The 20,018-nt window shown below is 46.0% G+C and overlaps 1 protein-coding gene across 2 annotated transcripts in view; it reads left to right on the top strand.

Annotated features, from left to right (window-relative positions):
* LOC135379001 (uncharacterized) overlaps positions 1–20,018 on the top strand; it is a 98,954-nt gene that overhangs the window by 58,042 nt on the left and 20,894 nt on the right. For both annotated transcript variants that reach the window (XM_064612224.1, XM_064612223.1), the window contains 2 exons: positions 772–809; positions 10,750–10,867. In XM_064612224.1, coding sequence (XP_064468294.1) covers positions 772–809; positions 10,750–10,867 — 156 coding nt within the window. The remainder of the gene's footprint in view (positions 1–771; positions 810–10,749; positions 10,868–20,018) is intronic.

Consider the following 20,018-nt stretch of genomic DNA (forward strand, 5'->3'; position numbering starts at 1 on the left):
CGTTGCTTGTGGGTGTAGCTGTCAATATTAAACGGTAGGTTAAAGTTGGCGCTGAATGAAAGGAAGCACCCGAGGCAACGATGCAAAGTGCACAAAAATGTCGAGTAAGAAAAATGCTCAGGCATTTCCTAAGCCTTTTGGAGGTGAGACCACAAGAGGTGCATGGACTTACCACTTCTTGGTTTATCAATTTGTTATATCCGCTCTATGAATTCGGCAAGATTCCGAGCGATGCAGGGAGCACTGGTGGGCGGCAGTCGAGTTGGAAGGTATAGGCGTTTTTACCTTCTGCCGAACCGGTTACCGCATAATATTTTTACAGTTCAGTCAGGGTTCGTTCAAGGGGAGAGAAAAAATGTTTACAGTTCGGTTCGAGTTCGGTCCGACCAAAAATAACGTTTGTTTTTCAGGTTTTCGGTTATGGTTCATATCATTGCGGTTTCGACCCTTGGACTCAGCCAGTGGAGGACGGTCACAATAACGAGAAGAGAATACACGTGTTCTTCCCTGTTTGTCCCTGGGATGTTGGTCACTGTCGTATTATCCGGCTGTCATAATAACGTTTGCCTCTACTGAGGTCATCTATTGGGAGCAAACCGTGCCCCAGAAAAATGGTCACAAAGTGAGGATGTCGCACAAACGGGTGTCATATTAACGAGGGTTGACTATATATGTTCAGCTGGTGTGCTGCTATCGTTGTGCTCTCAGTGCGAAAGTCAGTTAATGCTCACCAAAATGGTTCCATCGCAACTGAACATTTCTCGTTTTCAGCAAGGTTTTGCTACGCGAAAATCAGAACGTTGTATGGGGTAAGTATACAAGGCACAGCAAGTAATAAGGACAGCCTTGTGGAGCAAACAATGGGGCCAATATGTTACATGTAGGGTTTGCCGGCCTATAATACGGCGACATGTTGGGCGTGCCGCAGGGAGGACTGCGGATAATTTCGACCACCCGGGGTTCCGCATTGTGCGTGAGGCAGTGTTACCTCCCCCATATTCCTGTCGTACTTGGCCGGGTTTGAACCCGATCTTGAGCTCAGTCAGCTAACACGTTAGCGACAACTACCGAGGAGGACAGCCCAATACTGAAATTCCGAAATTGGCCCTGATGCGAAAACTGTATAGGCTGACACGCTGTCGGTAACTAATTTGAACGGTTGTTGAATAGGGGTCCAAGCTACGTCGCATATTGTTGTCTATGGAGGATCAGACCTCTTTCGGATGCTCGGTGGCGTATCCCCCCCCTGTCGCTATCGCCTCCAGTTGACGTGGCGTCACCGGCGTATAGCGGCCGCAGGACGCCATGAAGCGTGTTAGTGGACGGATGATGAGCGAACGGCAAGAGACAGGCCTGTTTAGGTGCCTCTGGTTGACGATAAGGAATGCAGAAGCTCCTCGAACATTTATGCATCTTGCTTCTGAGAACATGATATAATCGATAGTCAACGTTTTCAGTGAAGGTGACGTTGTGCTGCTGCTTCGTGCCTCCGGTTTGCGATTGTATGAATACAAGGATCATTCAAAATATTCTGAAAAAGTGCTAACAGAGCAAAACAGAATATGGACTGAAGCTTCCCTGCATGTAACCACCTGTGATGGAGTGGAGGAATATTATGCACGTGAGTTTGGATGTTCTTGTACGTTTCGAGACGACGATGAAGAAAGAAATGCGAGGTGGCGCATGAGTGGCGTAGTGCTGGTAATTTAAGAAATCGTTGTATATCGGCTTGGTTTCTCCGGTATTGTGCCATATCAAGAGCCCATCAAGGATAAGTGTAGCACCGGCGACGAGAGGGAAGGAAAATGGCGACCGACAATTCACAGATCTATGGAACAATTTCAAGGTTCAGACTGGGTTATATAGGAGGGACGACTGACCACCTCTTTTGAAGCAAACGTAATTGAAGATCCCGTGAAGAAACAGGCTCAGGTACTCAACAGATGCGGACCTAAAACGTTTGCAACAATCCGACCACTGTTCGCTCCACGACAGTTACACGCCGCAACCTACGAAGAGATTGTCGAGTCACTACGTAAGCACCACTGTGGTCCACAACCTTCCGAGGTGTTCCATGGACGCAGATTCCAAAAGCTAGATCAGCGACCTCATCAGTCGATCAACAGCTACGTTACAGCACTAAGGAGGCTGGTGGCAGACTAGCTTTGGCGCTGTAACCACTCCAGCAGCAACTGATAACACAGCATTGCCAACAGGACGTGCCGGTACTACCACGTCAGTGGGGATTGGGTCTACATGTACATTGTTGCCGCTTGATGCAATGCTGCGGGTTATATTTGCCTGCGGCACACTGGACGCCAATCTCCACTAGACTGTTTGGCAGTGCCAACCAAGGCCACAGCGGCAATCTTCTTGACATCAAGCTTCACCCAGATGCAACACCAATATTTTGCAGGGCAAGGCTGTTGCCCATTGAACTTCAGGATGCGGTACGTGCGGAGCTTCAATGCTTGGAACAACAAGGAATCTAGAGCTTGTGCAACATGCAGAGTGGACGACCCCTCTAATGTGTGTACGAAAGAAGGACAACAGCATACGACAGTGTGGTGATTATCGCAGCACAGTTAACGCCGCATCGACGAAGGCTGCGTACCCGTTGCCGACTGCAAGTGAAGCCTTAGGTTAGCTGCTAGGATGCACGCTATTCTAAACCCTAGACGTGGCTTAAGCCGACCAGCAATTACGAGTGACGAAACCATCGGCTGAGGGATTGACCATCAATACAATGAAGGAACTGTACAAGGCAAGCGCCTACCTTTCGGAATGTCTGCTGTTCCAGCAATATTCCAGAAACACATGGACAAGCTTCTGGCTGGCATTGGTGGCATAGCAATCTACTTGGACGACATAATGGCAGCAGAGCAAGCCCACTGCAGCCGCATCACTGCCTGAAGTTGTTACTTGACAGACTAGAAAAGTCACGACCGATACTGAAGAAGACGAAATGTAGATTTGGAGAACAAAATAATTGCCTTAAGCATTCGGCAAACAGAAGCTAAACTACATGCGCTTCAGAATGCGCCAGAACCTACATCCAAGGAAACTCTGCAGTCGTTCCTCGGGATGAAAGCGCTCTACGATCGTTTTTTGAATAACTGGTGTATTACAGCAGTTCCGCTCTACAAGCGCCTGGAGAAAAACGCACAATGGAAGGGAACCCCAGAGCGCTAAAAGGCTTTTGAGGAACTCGAGAAGCAAATCTGCAGGGCTCCTATGCTAGCCCATTATGATCCTCAACGCCCGTTATTTCTCTATGATGCCTCCACATATGGTGTACGGCCAGTGCCAGAACAACTTGACAAGGAAGGGAATGAAAGGACGGTTAATTTTGCGTCCAGGAGTTTGGATCAAGCTGAGAGATATTACGCTCAATCAGATACAGTAGGACTCGCCATTGTACATGCGGTTACGCATTTTCTCATGCACCTCCCAGGACGTCACGTCTAAATATATACTGAACACAGGCCCTTGGTGAGCATCCGTGGAGCTGCAAATACTGTGTCGCAACAGATATCGCCCAGGATGCTAGCAGCTTAGAGCTACTACTTAAGCTACCGGCCGGAAAAGCTCAACTGCAATTCTCACGTATTAAGCAGGTTGCCCATGTCTTCGGCAGATGACGAATAGTGCTCGCCTGGAGATATGTTAATGAGGGAAGCATTAAGGCGTCCTTCTCTAACAGTAGAAGACATATCTGCAGCAATGCACTGTGGTCGGATACTACCTCAAGTGTACGAAGCCATTAATGTGGGGACACTGCACGAGCTACAGGATGCACAATTACGAAGTTATCGGACATTGGCGACAGAACTTTCTTTACATTGTGGTCGCATACTTCGAGCATCGAATGTTGCCATTTGACAAACGAAATAGAAGCAAGCCCTTGAATTTGTGCATGATGGGCACCGTGGTATAGTAGCCACAAATGCTTGAATTACACGTCGTACGCTGCTTGGGAAATCCAACAAGCCAAGGTCCCTGAACGTTCTCTTGACAGGGCTTGAGCGGGGTTATGCTTGATGGAGTGGCATAGAGAGAGATATTGAAACCATGGTTAAGTCATGTGAAGCATGCTGTGCGACACAGAAGGCCCTTGCAAGAGCGCCACGGCCAGAGTGGACACGGCCAGATAACCATGTTACACGATTCATATGAACTTTGCTGAGCCTGTTGAAGGCCATTACCTGTTATGGTGGCTGATGCCTACAGTAAGTGGGCGGAAATACGGCACATGAAGACTCACAATTCGGCAGCCGTGGTACAAGTGCTTCGTAATTTGTTTGTGACGGAATTCCTCAGAAGGCTGTTTTGGATAATGGGACGACATTTGTATCCGAGGAGATACAGGAATTCCACAAAAGAAATGGTGTAAAGCATGTTACACCAGCATCTTCACACCCTGAACCGTACTCTGCGCATTCCTCAATGAGCTAGACTCCCGCCGCTTCTCTCTCACAAAATTGCTTGGTCCCTGGCCACATCCATCACACCTACGCTCTGCCATCAAGGTTCTCTTCACCTTTCTGGACACCACACGACTTCGATCCTTATCGTGAACCGGCACATTATTTCATTCCCCGCATCACCACCAGCAATGGGGTAGAGTATCGCCAGCCATCATCCCGTCCTAAATTTGTTGTTTCTCACCCTGCCACTAATGGACAAGCCGAGAGAACGGTTGGCGAGGTTAAAAGAGCCCTGTCAAGAGGACGCTCAGGAACAGTAGCTTGTCGGATTTGGCGATTTCTATAGAAGCAGCATACGACGTGTCATGGAGCAATGGAAAAACTCCAGCAAGCCTGATGTTTCGTCGGGAGCAGCCTTCTGCGCATGATCCGCTCATACCGTCGGAGCGCAACGGGAAATCAAACGACGACGATCTCCCGAAATCACAAACACCCCAAAAAAACTAGATGCGGCTGGTAAGGATCGTCAAGAGCAAGCCATCATGGATATACCGGCATGTAATCAGAACACTAGGACTCCGGCCATGGATCGTTCACGGCCATATATACGAATCATGATGACATGATGAAGTCGGCGTTGCTACGTCACTCGCCTCGCAATAAGAAATGCCATTCACACGTTTTGTGGTTTTCAGAGACACGTTGTGTGTTTTTGATCGATTTATTATTGATAAAGTTGATGATACATTACTTTCTTTCCTTAACACATTGCGCATTGCGCAAGGAGCATTCAAATATCAATTTATTGACCATTTGTGATCTCAACTACATGCTGCAAGATATTCGCTATCTGTCTCATATGTGCTTAATTTCGGACTTGCGTGCATAGCTTCGCGGAATAATTGTCACTTCAAACTCAAGAGGCGGTCCTTTCTCACACTCCATGTGAACCTGCATGCCTCTTTGAGTGGCATCCCTCCTGTGAGACTGTGCAGGTGCTTCGCCAGATCGTGCGACGCGTTCTCTTGCCTTGTCACGCGACCTCTGCAACTAAGCGGAGAGGTTCGCGCGAGCGGGGGAATCAAACGTTCGCATAGGTCGCAATGTCTTTCGTATGACAGTTTTGAGGTATTTCAACGCGGTAAAACAAGGTGCGCATTTCTCTGCATTATATCAGCGCAACTTATGCAGTGAACGCTCGTTGTACTTACTATCGCTGAAATCCGAAAGGCGCTTGGATGTGGATGACATATTCAATGCACTCTGTCGCTTCTTAGCTCCACCCTGTGATCTCACTTGACGTCATTTTGACTTCGCGCTTTCCTCACCAATTATGAATGAATGAATGAAGGAAGTTTATTCCCACTTTAAGTCGTGGTGGGAGCCGTGAAAAAAAAACAAAGTCGCAGTATCGACTTGAGGCGTTCACAGCCCCCGTACAAAATGCCATTGGTTAAGCGACACGAAAAGCATCCGTGGAAGGTAAACTATAAATGCATGCAATATGAATATCTTTCTTTGACACTGTCAATGGATCAATAGGGGGCTCGTTCAAGATACATGGCAATATATATGAACACTCTGTTCATCATATCTGGTTCTACATCGGGGGATATGCAAAAAGCTCTTGGCGCGATGATTATAAGAATAACTATGCTCTTTGAGGTCAAACAGTGATAAGATATTATCTAAGAACTTTTTGTGTGAGAATGTGAAATAACACAAATGTTTATATCGATACAGGTTATGAATAATAATCAGCGAGTACCGTTCAAACAAACCAGTTGTGGTGTGGCTATGGTAGACAATCCAAAATTCGGGGGAATTTCTTTCGCAACACAAGCAACTTATCTAGGTTGGCCATTTTGGTTGTTCCCATACCAAGAAGCAGTAGTTAAAATGTGAGTACATTAATCAGTTGTAAAGTAGCATAACTTGTTTGGTTAGATGCTTACGATACCTATACAGAAAACCAAGGATTCGCGATGCCTTGGAATGCACGTCATTAACGTTTAATGACCAAGAAAGCGTAGAAGAAAAAGTTACCCCGAGAGTTTCATTTTCTACTCTGTCCGCAACTGTGCTATCTATTTCAAGATTTACTGAGGGCTGAACTTGTTTTCGCGTTGAAGAAAACAGCCTTAGTTCTACTGGTGTTAATGTTCAAACAGTTAGGATCAGCCAAATAATTTACCCGTTCCAGTACACTATTTGCATGTGTGACTCTCCCGTCAGGGTCTGAACCGTGAAAAAAGATGCTCGCATCGTCGGCATATATGATAAACTTAGCGTTCTTGGTGATCACACTATATCATTAATCTAAACACTAAAGCGCAAAGGACCAAGTAAGCTAACTTGCGCTGCAGTGCAGAAGAGTAGCCATTAATGACAACCTTCTGATACCTATTATATAAATATGACGAGAACAGCGAAAGTGTTGGCCCCGGATTCCACAACGGCACAGTTTTAGTAATAGTATCCTATACGAAAACGAATCAAATGCTTTGCTGAAATCAATAAAAATTCCCAGACTAACGAGTTTCTTTTCAACGTTTTATTAGTACGGTTCCTTTCTGTGCTAAGACACCCAGCTCAGTCGATCTGTTCTTTCGGAAACCGAACTGCCATTATGATCAAGGGTTCCACGAATGATTTTACTTCACTTACGGAAATTGACTAGATGAATTTTAACGATATTACATTGAAACCCTAAACGGTTCAAACCTCAAACTGGAAAAGAAATGCGTTCAATTTAGCTATCACACGCGCACCACGTTTTCTAGCACGCAGCACACCGCAAGCGCGAATGAATATACGGCGCTACAGTTCCCAAATCTCAGGTAAGCAATGGGTCGTCGTCCTGGTCACCTTCGAATGGTTCCGACGACTGGGCTGACGTACTCTGGATTGAACCACGCGGCATCGCGTCACCGGCTCGCGTGGCTCAGTGGTTAGTGTGCTGCCCATGTGACGTTGTAACTGAGATGTACCCGGGTGGGAATCGCGTCAGCCCAAACTATTGACGTTCGCCTCGGCATTGGGCGCTTAGTATTGCTTAGTCGAGCCGGAGATGTTAGAGATGTCACTACGCTGAATTTCAGGGTGTATCCCGTTTGAAACCATTAAAAATAATCTTTCAAAAATAAACGCGTAAGTACCCACTGTTAAAAATATATCTCCCAGAATATACGTTTAAAAATAAACGCACAAAAATAATCGGCGAAATATCCCCGTTTAAATATAAACGCTAAGGAATCCACGGAATATATCGTTAAAAATAAATCGTTTCAGAATCCCCCCAAATCCACCCTACAGTTGCTAGAGTCATGTGGTATGGCCCAAATCAAGGTGAACTGCAAGCAAGGGTCTTAACCTAACCTCACAGGACCAAACTAGCCTAAACTATCCCAAACTAACCGAAACCAAACTAAACTAACCTAACATAACATGATATAACCCGGCCTAAATTGCAATCAGACCTCCTCCGTGCTAGATGGTGAGGGGATTTTGAAACAGTTTATTTTTAATGGTGGATTATTAAATGGTGATCTCTAAGCGGGGATAGTAAGCGGTTTATTTTAGGAGATATATTTTAACCATGTATTTTTAAGCGAATTATTCTTGAATGTTTTATTCTTAAACGTTTATTCTTAATGGTGGATTTCGGGGACCCCGCGAATTCCCGAATTTCGGAACGTCACGTCCCTCCATAGTTTAGAGCTCATCCCGTACTGCAAAAGGCTACGTACACTCTTAAACCCGTACCTTTTATTGTAACTTTTAGAAACATGTAACTTCTGTATAGACGTAGATTTCGAGATTTCTTATAGGTTACACCACTGTAACGTATATTTAGAGGTTAAAAGCGACCAAGGTCATGTCTTTACAACACGAATAGAAGTTACATCTCGGAAAAAACAAAGACAGCTTGTTGTAACTTATAAATGTACCCTCTACTCCGACACTGTAACTTCTAAGCGAAATCTCCAACGATAATCTCGTTCTTAGTTTCTTATCGTTTGTTTTCCTTTTGTTTTTCAGCATAATGCCGCGTTTCAGCCTCCCATTCGAGACGACAGTTGCGAATCTACGCTGTTATTCTTTATCTGTTTCAGCGTCACCTATACGTCAACTACCTGTTATCAATGCTGTATGAACACAGATTATAAGTTCGCAGTCTGAAATACAGATAGTATGTTTCTTTTTAAAGGGTGGAAAACAATTGTCAATGCCGCAACCACCAAGATTTCCGATTTCGCTGCGTAGCCGAGCCTGGTCTAGGTCTATCCACACTGAGAGCGGTTTCCTTGTAACGCTTAACGCTCGTCGTTCGTCCGTTAACAAGTGTAATCTGTTTTAATCGGTGGTTTTCCTCGCGTTTATCATAGTATCGTCAGGAACACCGGAAAAGCTAGATGTCGCTAGCAAACAAGTATATTTTCGGTGTTCTGAGGGGAAAGTGTAGTGAGTGCGAAGATTGCAAAGAATATATAACCGAAAACGAACGTCACCACCGCAGCCCTAATTCACACACTTCATACACTGGGTAAGTGTACATTTTGTGCTAGGTACGTGCGTTATTTTGATAGCAAGAGCTCTTAGCGCATGTTTGTTGTGATTATGGCAAGCGTTTTGCGGCCCTGCATATGAACGCCACTTTCGCTTGCTACTTTTCTGCTCTTACTTGGTCGCCAAGTCAATACACCGGCGTGCATTTTGCGAGCTGCGGATATATGCATCGAGATATATAATTCGCAGCTTCCTACTTGTTGTATTCTTACGATATTCTAAGACTCAATCGCGGAGTGAACGCCTTCCCGCATTTATGCTGATTTGTACCTTGTGCTTTCTACGGATTTGAATGGTTCCGTAAATGTTACTCTCATTGCCCAAACTTTTGTTCCCAGGATCCCACATGCAGGTTCACATACCGTCACCAGCGCAATGCAGTACCTCACAAACTCGTCCCAGAGCGCCTCCAACGCTGATAACGCAGTAATGTAGTGTCTCCTGGGTTACTGTACACTCATATTCCTCAAGGTTGTGCGCGTTTTATGTAATACTGTATTGCCATTTTTGCTCGCCTCTGCAACACGAATGTGGAATAAATTTTTTTCTGCTGCAATTCTCCATTTCGTTGGGTGTGTTCAGCTTAGCAAACATAGGTCAGTTGTTTTGAGTCGCTAGCTTCCTCGCACTTTTATGCATTGCTTCTCACTTAGAAGATAGTTCTTTTTTTCCACATACATGGTAAAGCGACCATGGTTTCTCCTCACATCAGAATCGCACTTGTGCACAATGTGTCACCTCTCGACAGACTTCTGTTTTTGTAATATACATATGTTCAAGATCTCCTTTTCTGCTGGTTCATTTTGGTACCTTGGTGTGTTCTGTAAATGTCTGTCGATATCCCACGCACAGGGTGTTTGTTTTTATTCGCATCACACCAGCGCTCATTTGACAGATGGGTTATGTTAATTTTCGCAAATTAACCCATCCGTAGTTACAAACATTTCCGACATTTCCTGACGCATGTGTTTGTAACTACGGATCGACTAATTAGCAAAAATTCACATACCCCACCTGCCAAATGAGCGCTACTCTGTTGCGAATAAAAATGAACATCCTGTATAAAAAGCCGCACGTTGGCGTAACCTTTACGGGCAGGTGCTGGATTGAAGGCCGTAACCTCTAATTAGTGGGTTTCCTTGTAACCTTTATAAAAGGGGTCGCTCAGAGGGTACCTGGTAGCTTCTGAAATAGAGGGTAAAATATTGCGATTTTTTACCCTTTACTAAAGGGTACGGAGCCATCTGGCGTGTGCGTGGTGGAGAGAGACGTGCGGGTTACTCATGTTTGAAAGCATTTACATTTTTCACTGAGCAGGCAGGAGCTGCTTGGGTATACTGCTTGTACGCGGTGGCCTTGGGAGGGAGAAATGTTTGGGATTTCCTCTCAACCTTCCTGTTTCGGATTGATTCCATCCTAATACAAATAGAATACAATGAAAGAATGAAATACAGATAGAAATTATTTCACTCACCTCTCACACTAATCCGTTACTTGAAGGTGCTAGTTGCCATCTTCAATTTCGTTCAGTTCCGAATTTCAATTTGAAATGCAAAAATGTTGCCTAGCGCTTGCCGAGTTTGTCTGGGTCAGACAAGGTGTGTCTTGCGAAGTGAATTGCTGGCGGAACTGACTGCAACGGCTGTCTCTGCCGGGGCGTTCTTGTACAGAAATACGTGGTCGATTGTGGTCGATAGAGTATCATGATATCTTCATTGTGTCTTGATCGTTGTAGTGTGCTGACTTGTTTCAGACTGGCGCGAATATGGAACAGGACCCTGTGGAGGACGTTTGATAGCCAGCATCTACTACGACTCTCCCTTTTCCTACGTAGCTATTACACAATATATGTGGCCCAACACCCTGCTCAGGTACGTCTTTTATGCGGGAATACGCAAGTTCAATGGAGTATACACTAAGTACACACTATACACATAAGAGGACATGAGCGTAGGAAAGCTTGCCCACGGAGTCGATGACGACGAAACATGAGCTTATAGGTAGTGATGAGTGCGGACTTGAAAATTCGTACCCGCAAACGCACCGCAACCGCGGGGGCACAACCCGCATCCGTACCCGCACATCCCGACGCCTATCCGCATACCAGCCGATATACCCGCTGCCCAATGCGTACGCATATATGAAGTATGCCACATGATCGTGACGGCACGAAATTATTTATTGATGCTGAGGACACTGTCCTTCCGGTAGCGAGCTACTTATCCAACGCGTGCGCTGTGTCCACTGCATGGACATGGTTGCCAGCTTACTGATGCGAAGTGTACCAGTCTTGGTGTCGAAAGATAGCCAAGGTTAGCCCTGTGTGGCAAACAATAACAACTGTATTTTGAGATGATGAATTGCATGTGGAACGTCTTGTAAAGTATTTTGGGCCAAGTGTTCGCCATGAATCGGGTCATACACCAAAATCCAACGGGTTGGTTCTGCGCCCGCGGGTATAGCGGGTATACCTCCGTAATCCGCGGAGGCAGTGCGAGTCTACCGGCACCTTGCCCGCAACCCGCGATGACACGGAATTGTGTACTCGAAAAGAACAAACTTGCGCGGATACCCGCGGGTATACCCGCACTGCACTCATCTTTTCTTATAAGCACAACTACAAGGACGCGACGTAACAACACAACGCGAGCTCGTGTTGTGTAGTTACATACATCCTTGTACTTGTTACAAAGAAGTTGTTGTTGTAGCTGTTTCGTTGTAAAAAAAACTTTTTCTGAACGCAATGCATGCGTTACGGATACGTATTCGTATCGCACGCATTGCGTTCAGGAAAGTTATTTCACTTTGAACTCCAATTGGCCATGCAATGGGAGCACGAACTGGTTCCTGAATAGGTTCATTGATTTTCAGTCCAATGTGTGGCAAAAGCACAACTGATCGAAAACTGGATCCAATTGAAAATCTTGTAATTGGACCCATTACTTTTTTTCGACTAGGACGATTATCCGAACTGTACTACCAGCATGCTCTGGTGTGATGCACCTCCTTAATTTCATCACAAAGGATATAGCGTTTTTGAAACACAGCTGTTACACCCTTGTCTTGTGGATTACACAGTGGGACTTCCGGTATACACTTCCTTAAAACTGTTCTTTTCTTTTTTGGCAAGGTAAGACGTCCCGTTATAATGCGATTCCCAATTTTTAGTATGCTAAGCAATTAGTTGTCTGACGTTAAGACATGTATGTTACTCATAAAATATGTGATGCTGCAGAGGTATAGCAGTCCAAAAAATGTATACAACAAGCAACGTTTGTCATGCATTTTGCGGTCAGTATGGCACGACTGACGTTGCACGTGCTAACAGCGTCCCTGTGAAATTGTTGCTCCTGAACTTGTTCTTGCTCCTGAACCAGCGGTACTTGAGGATCGAGTGCTGATGGGCTGGACGAATCCCCCGACATCACCCGACGTTTTGTCAACCCTGTCAAAATTGGCCTAAGTAGAACAGGTCTTGTGGATGGACTTGGATAGATTTGGGAGCGAATTTAAACGAAGCGGCGGAGGCAGTACAGCCTGCGCCGTGCCGTTGCCAGCTGCTGCGCGGAGTCACAGCGAACAAGTTGACGGAATCACCGCCGAGACAACTGATCTCTACTTAGAAGGCTGATAGCGGATGGGTGAGGGTATCGCGGGAAAGGGTACGCCAACCCGCCGCCATATTGCGGTGCAGCACTGGGAAGCTTCTTTGATCAGACGAATCACATTGTTTTCATTTGGGCTGCATTCAAACATATGTTGTCGCAAACCTAAGCAGGGAGAATAGACATTCGAGGTTGAAAAATTATATATTGCCTCTAAGTAAAGTAAACATGCTGGAACGCACCAAAGAGACATGTGGCTGGTGTGTTTGTATGTCCCATGAATACGAGTTTCATGCAATACTTTTTTACTTTATATGCTTTTGCCCAACTTAGTATTCTCCTATCCAATATGGAGTGGCTTTTAACTGCATATGAATGCATAATTCAGGAGTGTTTTCATATATTGGATTAGTCGCAGCTTTAAGGTGCCCTTCATGCAGTACTGATTCCAATCATCAACCATCGCTTGAAACTTTTCACTAGGGAACATGATTCATAGAGGCTAGATTGCCATGCAAATACACACTTTCAACCAGAGTTCGAGGCATCTCGTTACTGTAACTAAGGTCCTTTTTTGGTACTTATAATTAACTCGCTACTTTTTCGCCGCGGTAACTTTCAGAGGAACTCGATTCTTTTTCAGGTAACTTTGCCAAAGTTCCAAGTTACTTTTAATTCGCTTTTCACTCACGTCCACTTATTTTCTTGCTTTCTCTCCGGTTCTTCCATGGCATTTTATGTCATAAAATGCACCATCACGTTTTATGACATAAAACGTGATTTTATGATAAAATGTTCAATCAATGACAGTATTCTGTTCAGGAAGTAAGAACCGCTGCTATTGAAATGGAGCTGAACCATTGTGTGACCACAGGGAATAAGATGCAAAGCGTTCGAATTGTTGGACATAAACGAAAACTCAACGGAGGCAACTCAGGGCCGAACTGCTCACACGCGCTGCACCTGTGTAGTGCTATTTTGTGTCCGAAGTAACCTGGGAGTAACTCGTTCTTTTTTTTAATAACTCCGCAACTGCGAGTTACGTTTCGGGCTGAATAACTTCGTTATTAACTTGGTCACATTTTTCACACTGTAACTTCGTAACGAGTTCCGTTTGACGGGTAACTTCTCGATCTAATCTTTCAACGTGCATGCTTTCTGTACACTGCATAAAGTAATATACTTTTGCCCCAGTGAATTTGTTGCGTGTTTTAAGTGAATGCAAGTGAATTTATAGATGTGCATATTTTGAGCAAGATTAATGAATTTTTCATGCATGTGTGTTCAACCAGCTTTTAGTGCATATAAATCCGGCCTCTACATATGACGTATGCATTATTACTTTCTGGAGGTGTTCTGGGAAGTCGAACTTGTTGGGCACAGCGTCAGGCCTCAGTCGAACGGATTGCCCCGTTCTGTCGAAGCACCTGTCTTGCAGACCAGTCATTTCCTCGACGGCGTCCAGTCCTTTCGCATGACATTCACCACACACATTTTTAAATGTTCTGGGCGGCTGTGAGGGAACCTGCATTGAACAATTTATGCTATCAATTACGGCAGGGATGACAAGGCTGATCCAAGCAAGCAATCGTCATTACCGTGACCAACAAACTGAGCCGTAGGTATCACACTTGACAAGCGCACTTCAACGCCTGCTGCGTGCCAAGACCATATCCGTGAACTGCAGGAAGTCTGGACTATCACAATGACTCTATCCAGATAACGTACTGCTTAAAGTCTAACATTTAGATCTTGAGATACCAGCCACGAAGTGCCGCGCACATGCTTCAATGGCAACGTTTTGTCGCCCCGCTATTGGACAAATAAATCACATTTATTTGTAAAACGAAGTCACTTACTTGTGAAATGTCGGCCCCGGTGCCTTGCCAGTACGGGAAATACACCCACAACAACAGCAGGGGGCATGACACCAAAAAAAAAAAAACGGAACGCAAAGGCGCATGCATAATATGCAGCTGAGTGGCGGACGACAATGTTTTGAGCTTCGCAAGATGGCGGCCGGTGACCGTACGGTTGCACCCTCAATCCGCTATCCAGCCTATTAATATAGAGATCAGTGGCCGGGACCGAGACACGCCATCGAGGACGTGCCGTGGCCCACCTGGAGCATGCGCCGTGGGGTCCCGCGTATGTGTTCATCGGTAGTGGAAATTTCTATGCATGGCCGTTCCCATGATATTCTGAAAGAGGAGGGGAGCGCTATGAGGGTGGGGCACGAGTGCAGTCCATCACCCATTGCCACATCTTTTTCTGAAGGCGGCCGTTGCGCACTCTGTGGGTGGTCAGAGGTATCCTGAAATCTCAGGATAATCATAACGCGACCTTGAAGTTCGAGGAGGGGCCACGCCCCCTTGCCCCCCCCCCTCTTTATGCCCAAGCCCCCATGATGTCAACGTCCGCGCAGTGGTCGCAGTCTATCGAAGTCCCATCCAGTGGTTTTCGCTGACATGCCGAGACGATGTTGGATGGTTGGTTGTCCTAATTCACAGCAGTATTCGCGGGACATCCAATGTCATATATTTCCAAGTGACGAGACGGACAGCTTTTGATCGCACGAAGCAATCGGACCGCCGGAACGGAAAGGCGGTTCGGTGCCATGACCTGCTCGTGTTTCTAGTAAATATTTCCATTGTTGCGGCTACGAAAGGGACGATGAATCTGATAATTTTTTTTTTAAATGGATAAAATACCCCAGTGCAAAGGTAAAACAATGGGACGAGACGAACACAGACAAAGGGAAGACGCACAGTGCTGTGCGTCGTCCCTTTGTCTGTGTTCGTCTCGTCCCATTGTTTTACCTTTGGACTGGGGTATTTTATCCATTTTAAAAGATGTCATACCAACCCGCCCAAATTTTACCCTCATTTGATGAATCTGAATCGCTGAAACAAGGTGCAGTGCCATCAAAATACCTCTCCACACCGGGGAAAGAACATCCACCTAAACGACGCAAAAGAGTGAGTACTTTGCGTTATTGCGGCTAACAAGGATCTCTCAGTCCGTGTGTTCCAAATGTTATCACATATTTAAACGCCTCATCAACTCCCACTGCATCTGCAGTAACTTGGAGGCGCTTAGCGTTACAGAACAGACATCCCTTTCTATCGGACGTTGCGTTTCTTATTTGACGTGCTGTTTCCTTAGAGGGTATTTCCAAATAGCAGAATCTCGGTGAAACAGGGGAACTCGAGTCCGATAAGAAATGTAGCACAATACAAAAAGCAACACTGAAGCTTCCTGAAGCTTTCGCGTGAGGGACCACGCTTCATCAGGTACAAGGTGTGAAGTTGGCGTATACATGTATATATATATATATATATATATATATATAAAGTTTAAAAAAAGACGCGGGAACAGATTTTAGGGAAGTTACAAACACTAGTTTATTACATGGGGAGACGTTAAAAAGTAAAATGGGCAAGGGGTCGACGTTTCAACAGTGGCACTGTCTTCGTCAGGACAAAAGATGCGTAGCTGATTACACATTTCTTAAATAGGTTTGCTACATGACGTCATAATCGGTACGGGCACGCCACAGGCGTTTGTCAGTGAGTCAGATTCGGGAATATTCCAGAAGGTCAAGTCCGGGTGGTGATCTCATTCGCCGTAGGTCACTGTCCGCTTTGGGAAAAATTCCGGGCAGGGTGAGCGTATATATATATATATATATATATATATATATATAGGTATTCAATAAAGATCAGAAATGGAGACGGTGCTTCTACAGTACTGCTTCTACGGTACTTCTATATATATATATATATATATATATATATATATATATATAATGTGTGTGTGTGTTTGGTGTTAGCGTATATACACGTTTGAGTGGACGGCGTCAGAAGGTCACGTAACACGTGATTCCTCCCGTCAGGGTGAGGTAGCTCACTCACTGAAAGCCCAGTGCAAAGCCAGTGAAGTATAAAACGGAAAAAATAGCCGGAGCTCTTTGGCTACACGTATAGCATATATTTGTAACTCAAACACCGCCATGCCAGTACTGGATAGCTGTTTCGGCCTTGTTGGGCCTCATCAACAGTACGCTGGCAGGCAACGTTTGAGTGGATGGCGTCAGAAGGTCACGTAACACGTGATTCCTCCCGTCAGGGTGAGGTAACTCACTCACTGAAAGCCCAGTGCAAAGCCAGTGAAGTATAAAATGGAAAAAATAGCCGGAGCTCTTTGGCTACACGTATAGCATATATTTGTAACTCAAACACCGCCATGCCAGTACTGGATAGCTGTTTCGGCCTTGTTGGGCCTCATCAACAGTACGCTGGCAGGCAACGTTTGAGTGGATGGCGTCAGAAGGTCACGTAACACGTGATTCCTCCCGTCAGGGTGAGGTAACTCACTCACTGAAAGCCCAGTGCAAAGCCAGTGAAGTATAAAATGGAAAAAATAGCCGGAGCTCTTTGGCTACACGTATAGCATATATTTGTAACTCAAACACCGCCATGCCAGTACTGGACAGCTGTTTCGGCCTTGTTGGGCCTCATCAACAGTACGCAGGCAGGCAACATTTGAGTGGATGGCGTCAGAAGGTCACGTAACACGTGATTCCTCCCGTCAGGGTGAGGTAACTCACTCACTGAAAGCCCAGTGCAAAGCCAGTGAAGTATAAAATGAAAAAAAAAAAAATAGCCGGAGCTCTTTGGCTACACGTATAGCATATATTTGTAACTCAAACACCGCCATGCCAGTACTGGACAGCTGTTTCGGCCTTGTTGGGCCTCATCAACAGTACGCAGGCAGGCAACGTTCGAGTGGATGGCGTCAGAAGGTCACGTAACACGTGATTCCTCCCGTCAGGGTGAGGTAACTCACTCACTGAAAGCCCAGTGCAAAGCCAGTGAAGTATAAAATGGAAAAAATAGCCGGAGCTCTTTGGCTACACGTATAGCATATATTTGTAACTCAAACACCGCCATGCCAGTACTGGACAGCTGTTTCGGCCTTGTTGGGCCTCATCAACAGTACGCAGGCAGGCAACATTTGAGTGGATGGCGTCAGAAGGTCACGTAACACGTGATTCCTCCCGTCAGGGTGAGGTAACTCACTCACTGAAAGCCCAGTGCAAAGCCAGTGAAGTATAAAATGAAAAAAAAAAAAAAATAGCCGGAGCTCTTTGGCTACACGTATAGCATATATTTGTAACTCAAACACCGCCATGCCAGTACTGGACAGCTGTTTCGGCCTTGTTGGGCCTCATCAACAGTACGCAGGCAGGCAACGTTCGAGTGGATGGCGTCAGAAGGTCACGTAACACGTGATTCCTCCCGTCAGGGTGAGGTAACTCACTCACTGAAAGCCCAGTGCAAAGCCAGTGAAGTATAAAATGGAAAAAAATAGCCGGAGCTCTTTGGCTACACGTATAGCATATATTTGTAACTCAAACACCGCCATGCCAGTACTGGACAGCTGTTTCGGCCTTGTTGGGCCTCATCAACAGTACGCAGGCAGGCAACGTTTGAGTGGATGGCGTCAGAAGTTCACGTAACACGTGATTCCTCCCGTCAGGGTGAGGTAACTCACTCACTGAAAGCCCAGTGCAAAGCCAGTGAAGTATAAAATGGAAAAAATAGCCGGAGCTCTTTGGCTACACGTATAGCATATATTTGTAACTCAAACACCGCCATGCCAGTACTGGACAGCTGTTTCGGCCTTGTTGGGCCTCATCAACAGTACGCAGGCAGGCAACGTTCGAGTGGATGGCGTCAGAAGGTCACGTAACACGTGATTCCTCCCGTCAGGGTGAGGTAACCCACTCACTGAAAGCCCAGTGCAAAGCCAGTGAAGTATAAAATGGAAAAAAATAGCCGGAGCTCTTTGGCTACACGTATAGCATATATTTGTAACTCAAACACCGCCATGCCAGTACTGGACAGCTGTTTCGGCCTTGTTGGGCCTCATCAACAGTACGCAGGCAGGCAACGTTTGAGTGGATGGCGTCAGAAGTTCACGTAACACGTGATTCCTCCCGTCAGGGTGAGGTAACTCACTCACTGAAAGCCCAGTGCAAAGCCAGTGAAGTATAAAATGGAAAAAATAGCCGGAGCTCTTTGGCTACACGTATAGCATATATTTGTAACTCAAACACCGCCATGCCAGTACTGGACAGCTGTTTCGGCCTTGTTGGGCCTCATCAACAGTACGCAGGCAGGCAACGTTCGAGTGGATGGCGTCAGAAGTTCACGTAACACGTGATTCCTCCCGTCAGGGTGAGGTAACTCACTCACTGAAAGCCCAGTGCAAAGCCAGTGAAGTATAAAATGGAAAAAATAGCCGGAGCTCTTTGGCTACACGTATAGCATATATTTGTAACTCAAACACCGCCATGCCAGTACTGGACAGCTGTTTCGGCCTTGTTGGGCCTCATCAACAGTACGCAGGCAGGCAACGTTTGAGTGGATGGCGTCAGAAGTTCACGTAACACGTGATTCCTCCCGTCAGGGTGAGGTAACTCACTCACTGAAAGCCCAGTGCAAAGCCAGTGAAGTATAAAATGGAAAAAATAGCCGGAGCTCTTTGGCTACACGTATAGCATATATTTGTAACTCAAACACCGCCATGCCAGTACTGGACAGCTGTTTCGGCCTTGTTGGGCCTCATCAACAGTACGCAGGCAGGCAACGTTCGAGTGGATGGCGTCAGAAGGTCACGTAACACGTGATTCCTCCCGTCAGGGTGAGGTAACCCACTCACTGAAAGCCCAGTGCAAAGCCAGTGAAGTATAAAATGGAAAAAAATAGCCGGAGCTCTTTGGCTACACGTATAGCATATATTTGTAACTCAAACACCGCCATGCCAGTACTGGACAGCTGTTTCGGCCTTGTTGGGCCTCATCAACAGTACGCAGGCAGGCAACGTTTGAGTGGATGGCGTCAGAAGTTCACGTAACACGTGATTCCTCCCGTCAGGGTGAGGTAACTCACTCACTGAAAGCCCAGTGCAAAGCCAGTGAAGTATAAAATGGAAAAAATAGCCGGAGCTCTTTGGCTACACGTATAGCATATATTTGTAACTCAAACACCGCCATGCCAGTACTGGACAGCTGTTTCGGCCTTGTTGGGCCTCATCAACAGTACGCAGGCAGGCAACGTTTGAGTGGATGGCGTCAGAAGTTCACGTAACACGTGATTCCTCCCGTCAGGGTGAGGTAACTCACTCACTGAAAGCCCAGTGCAAAGCCAGTGAAGTATAAAATGGAAAAAATAGCCGGAGCTCTTTGGCTACACGTATAGCATATATTTGTAACTCAAACACCGCCATGCCAGTACTGGACAGCTGTTTCGGCCTTGTTGGGCCTCATCAACAGTACGCAGGCAGGCAACGTTCGAGTGGATGGCGTCAGAAGTTCACGTAACACGTGATTCCTCCCGTCAGGGTGAGGTAA

Source organism: Ornithodoros turicata, chromosome 1 (genome assembly GCF_037126465.1).
Source record: "Ornithodoros turicata isolate Travis chromosome 1, ASM3712646v1, whole genome shotgun sequence".
NCBI classification, from domain to species: domain Eukaryota; kingdom Metazoa; phylum Arthropoda; class Arachnida; order Ixodida; family Argasidae; genus Ornithodoros; species Ornithodoros turicata.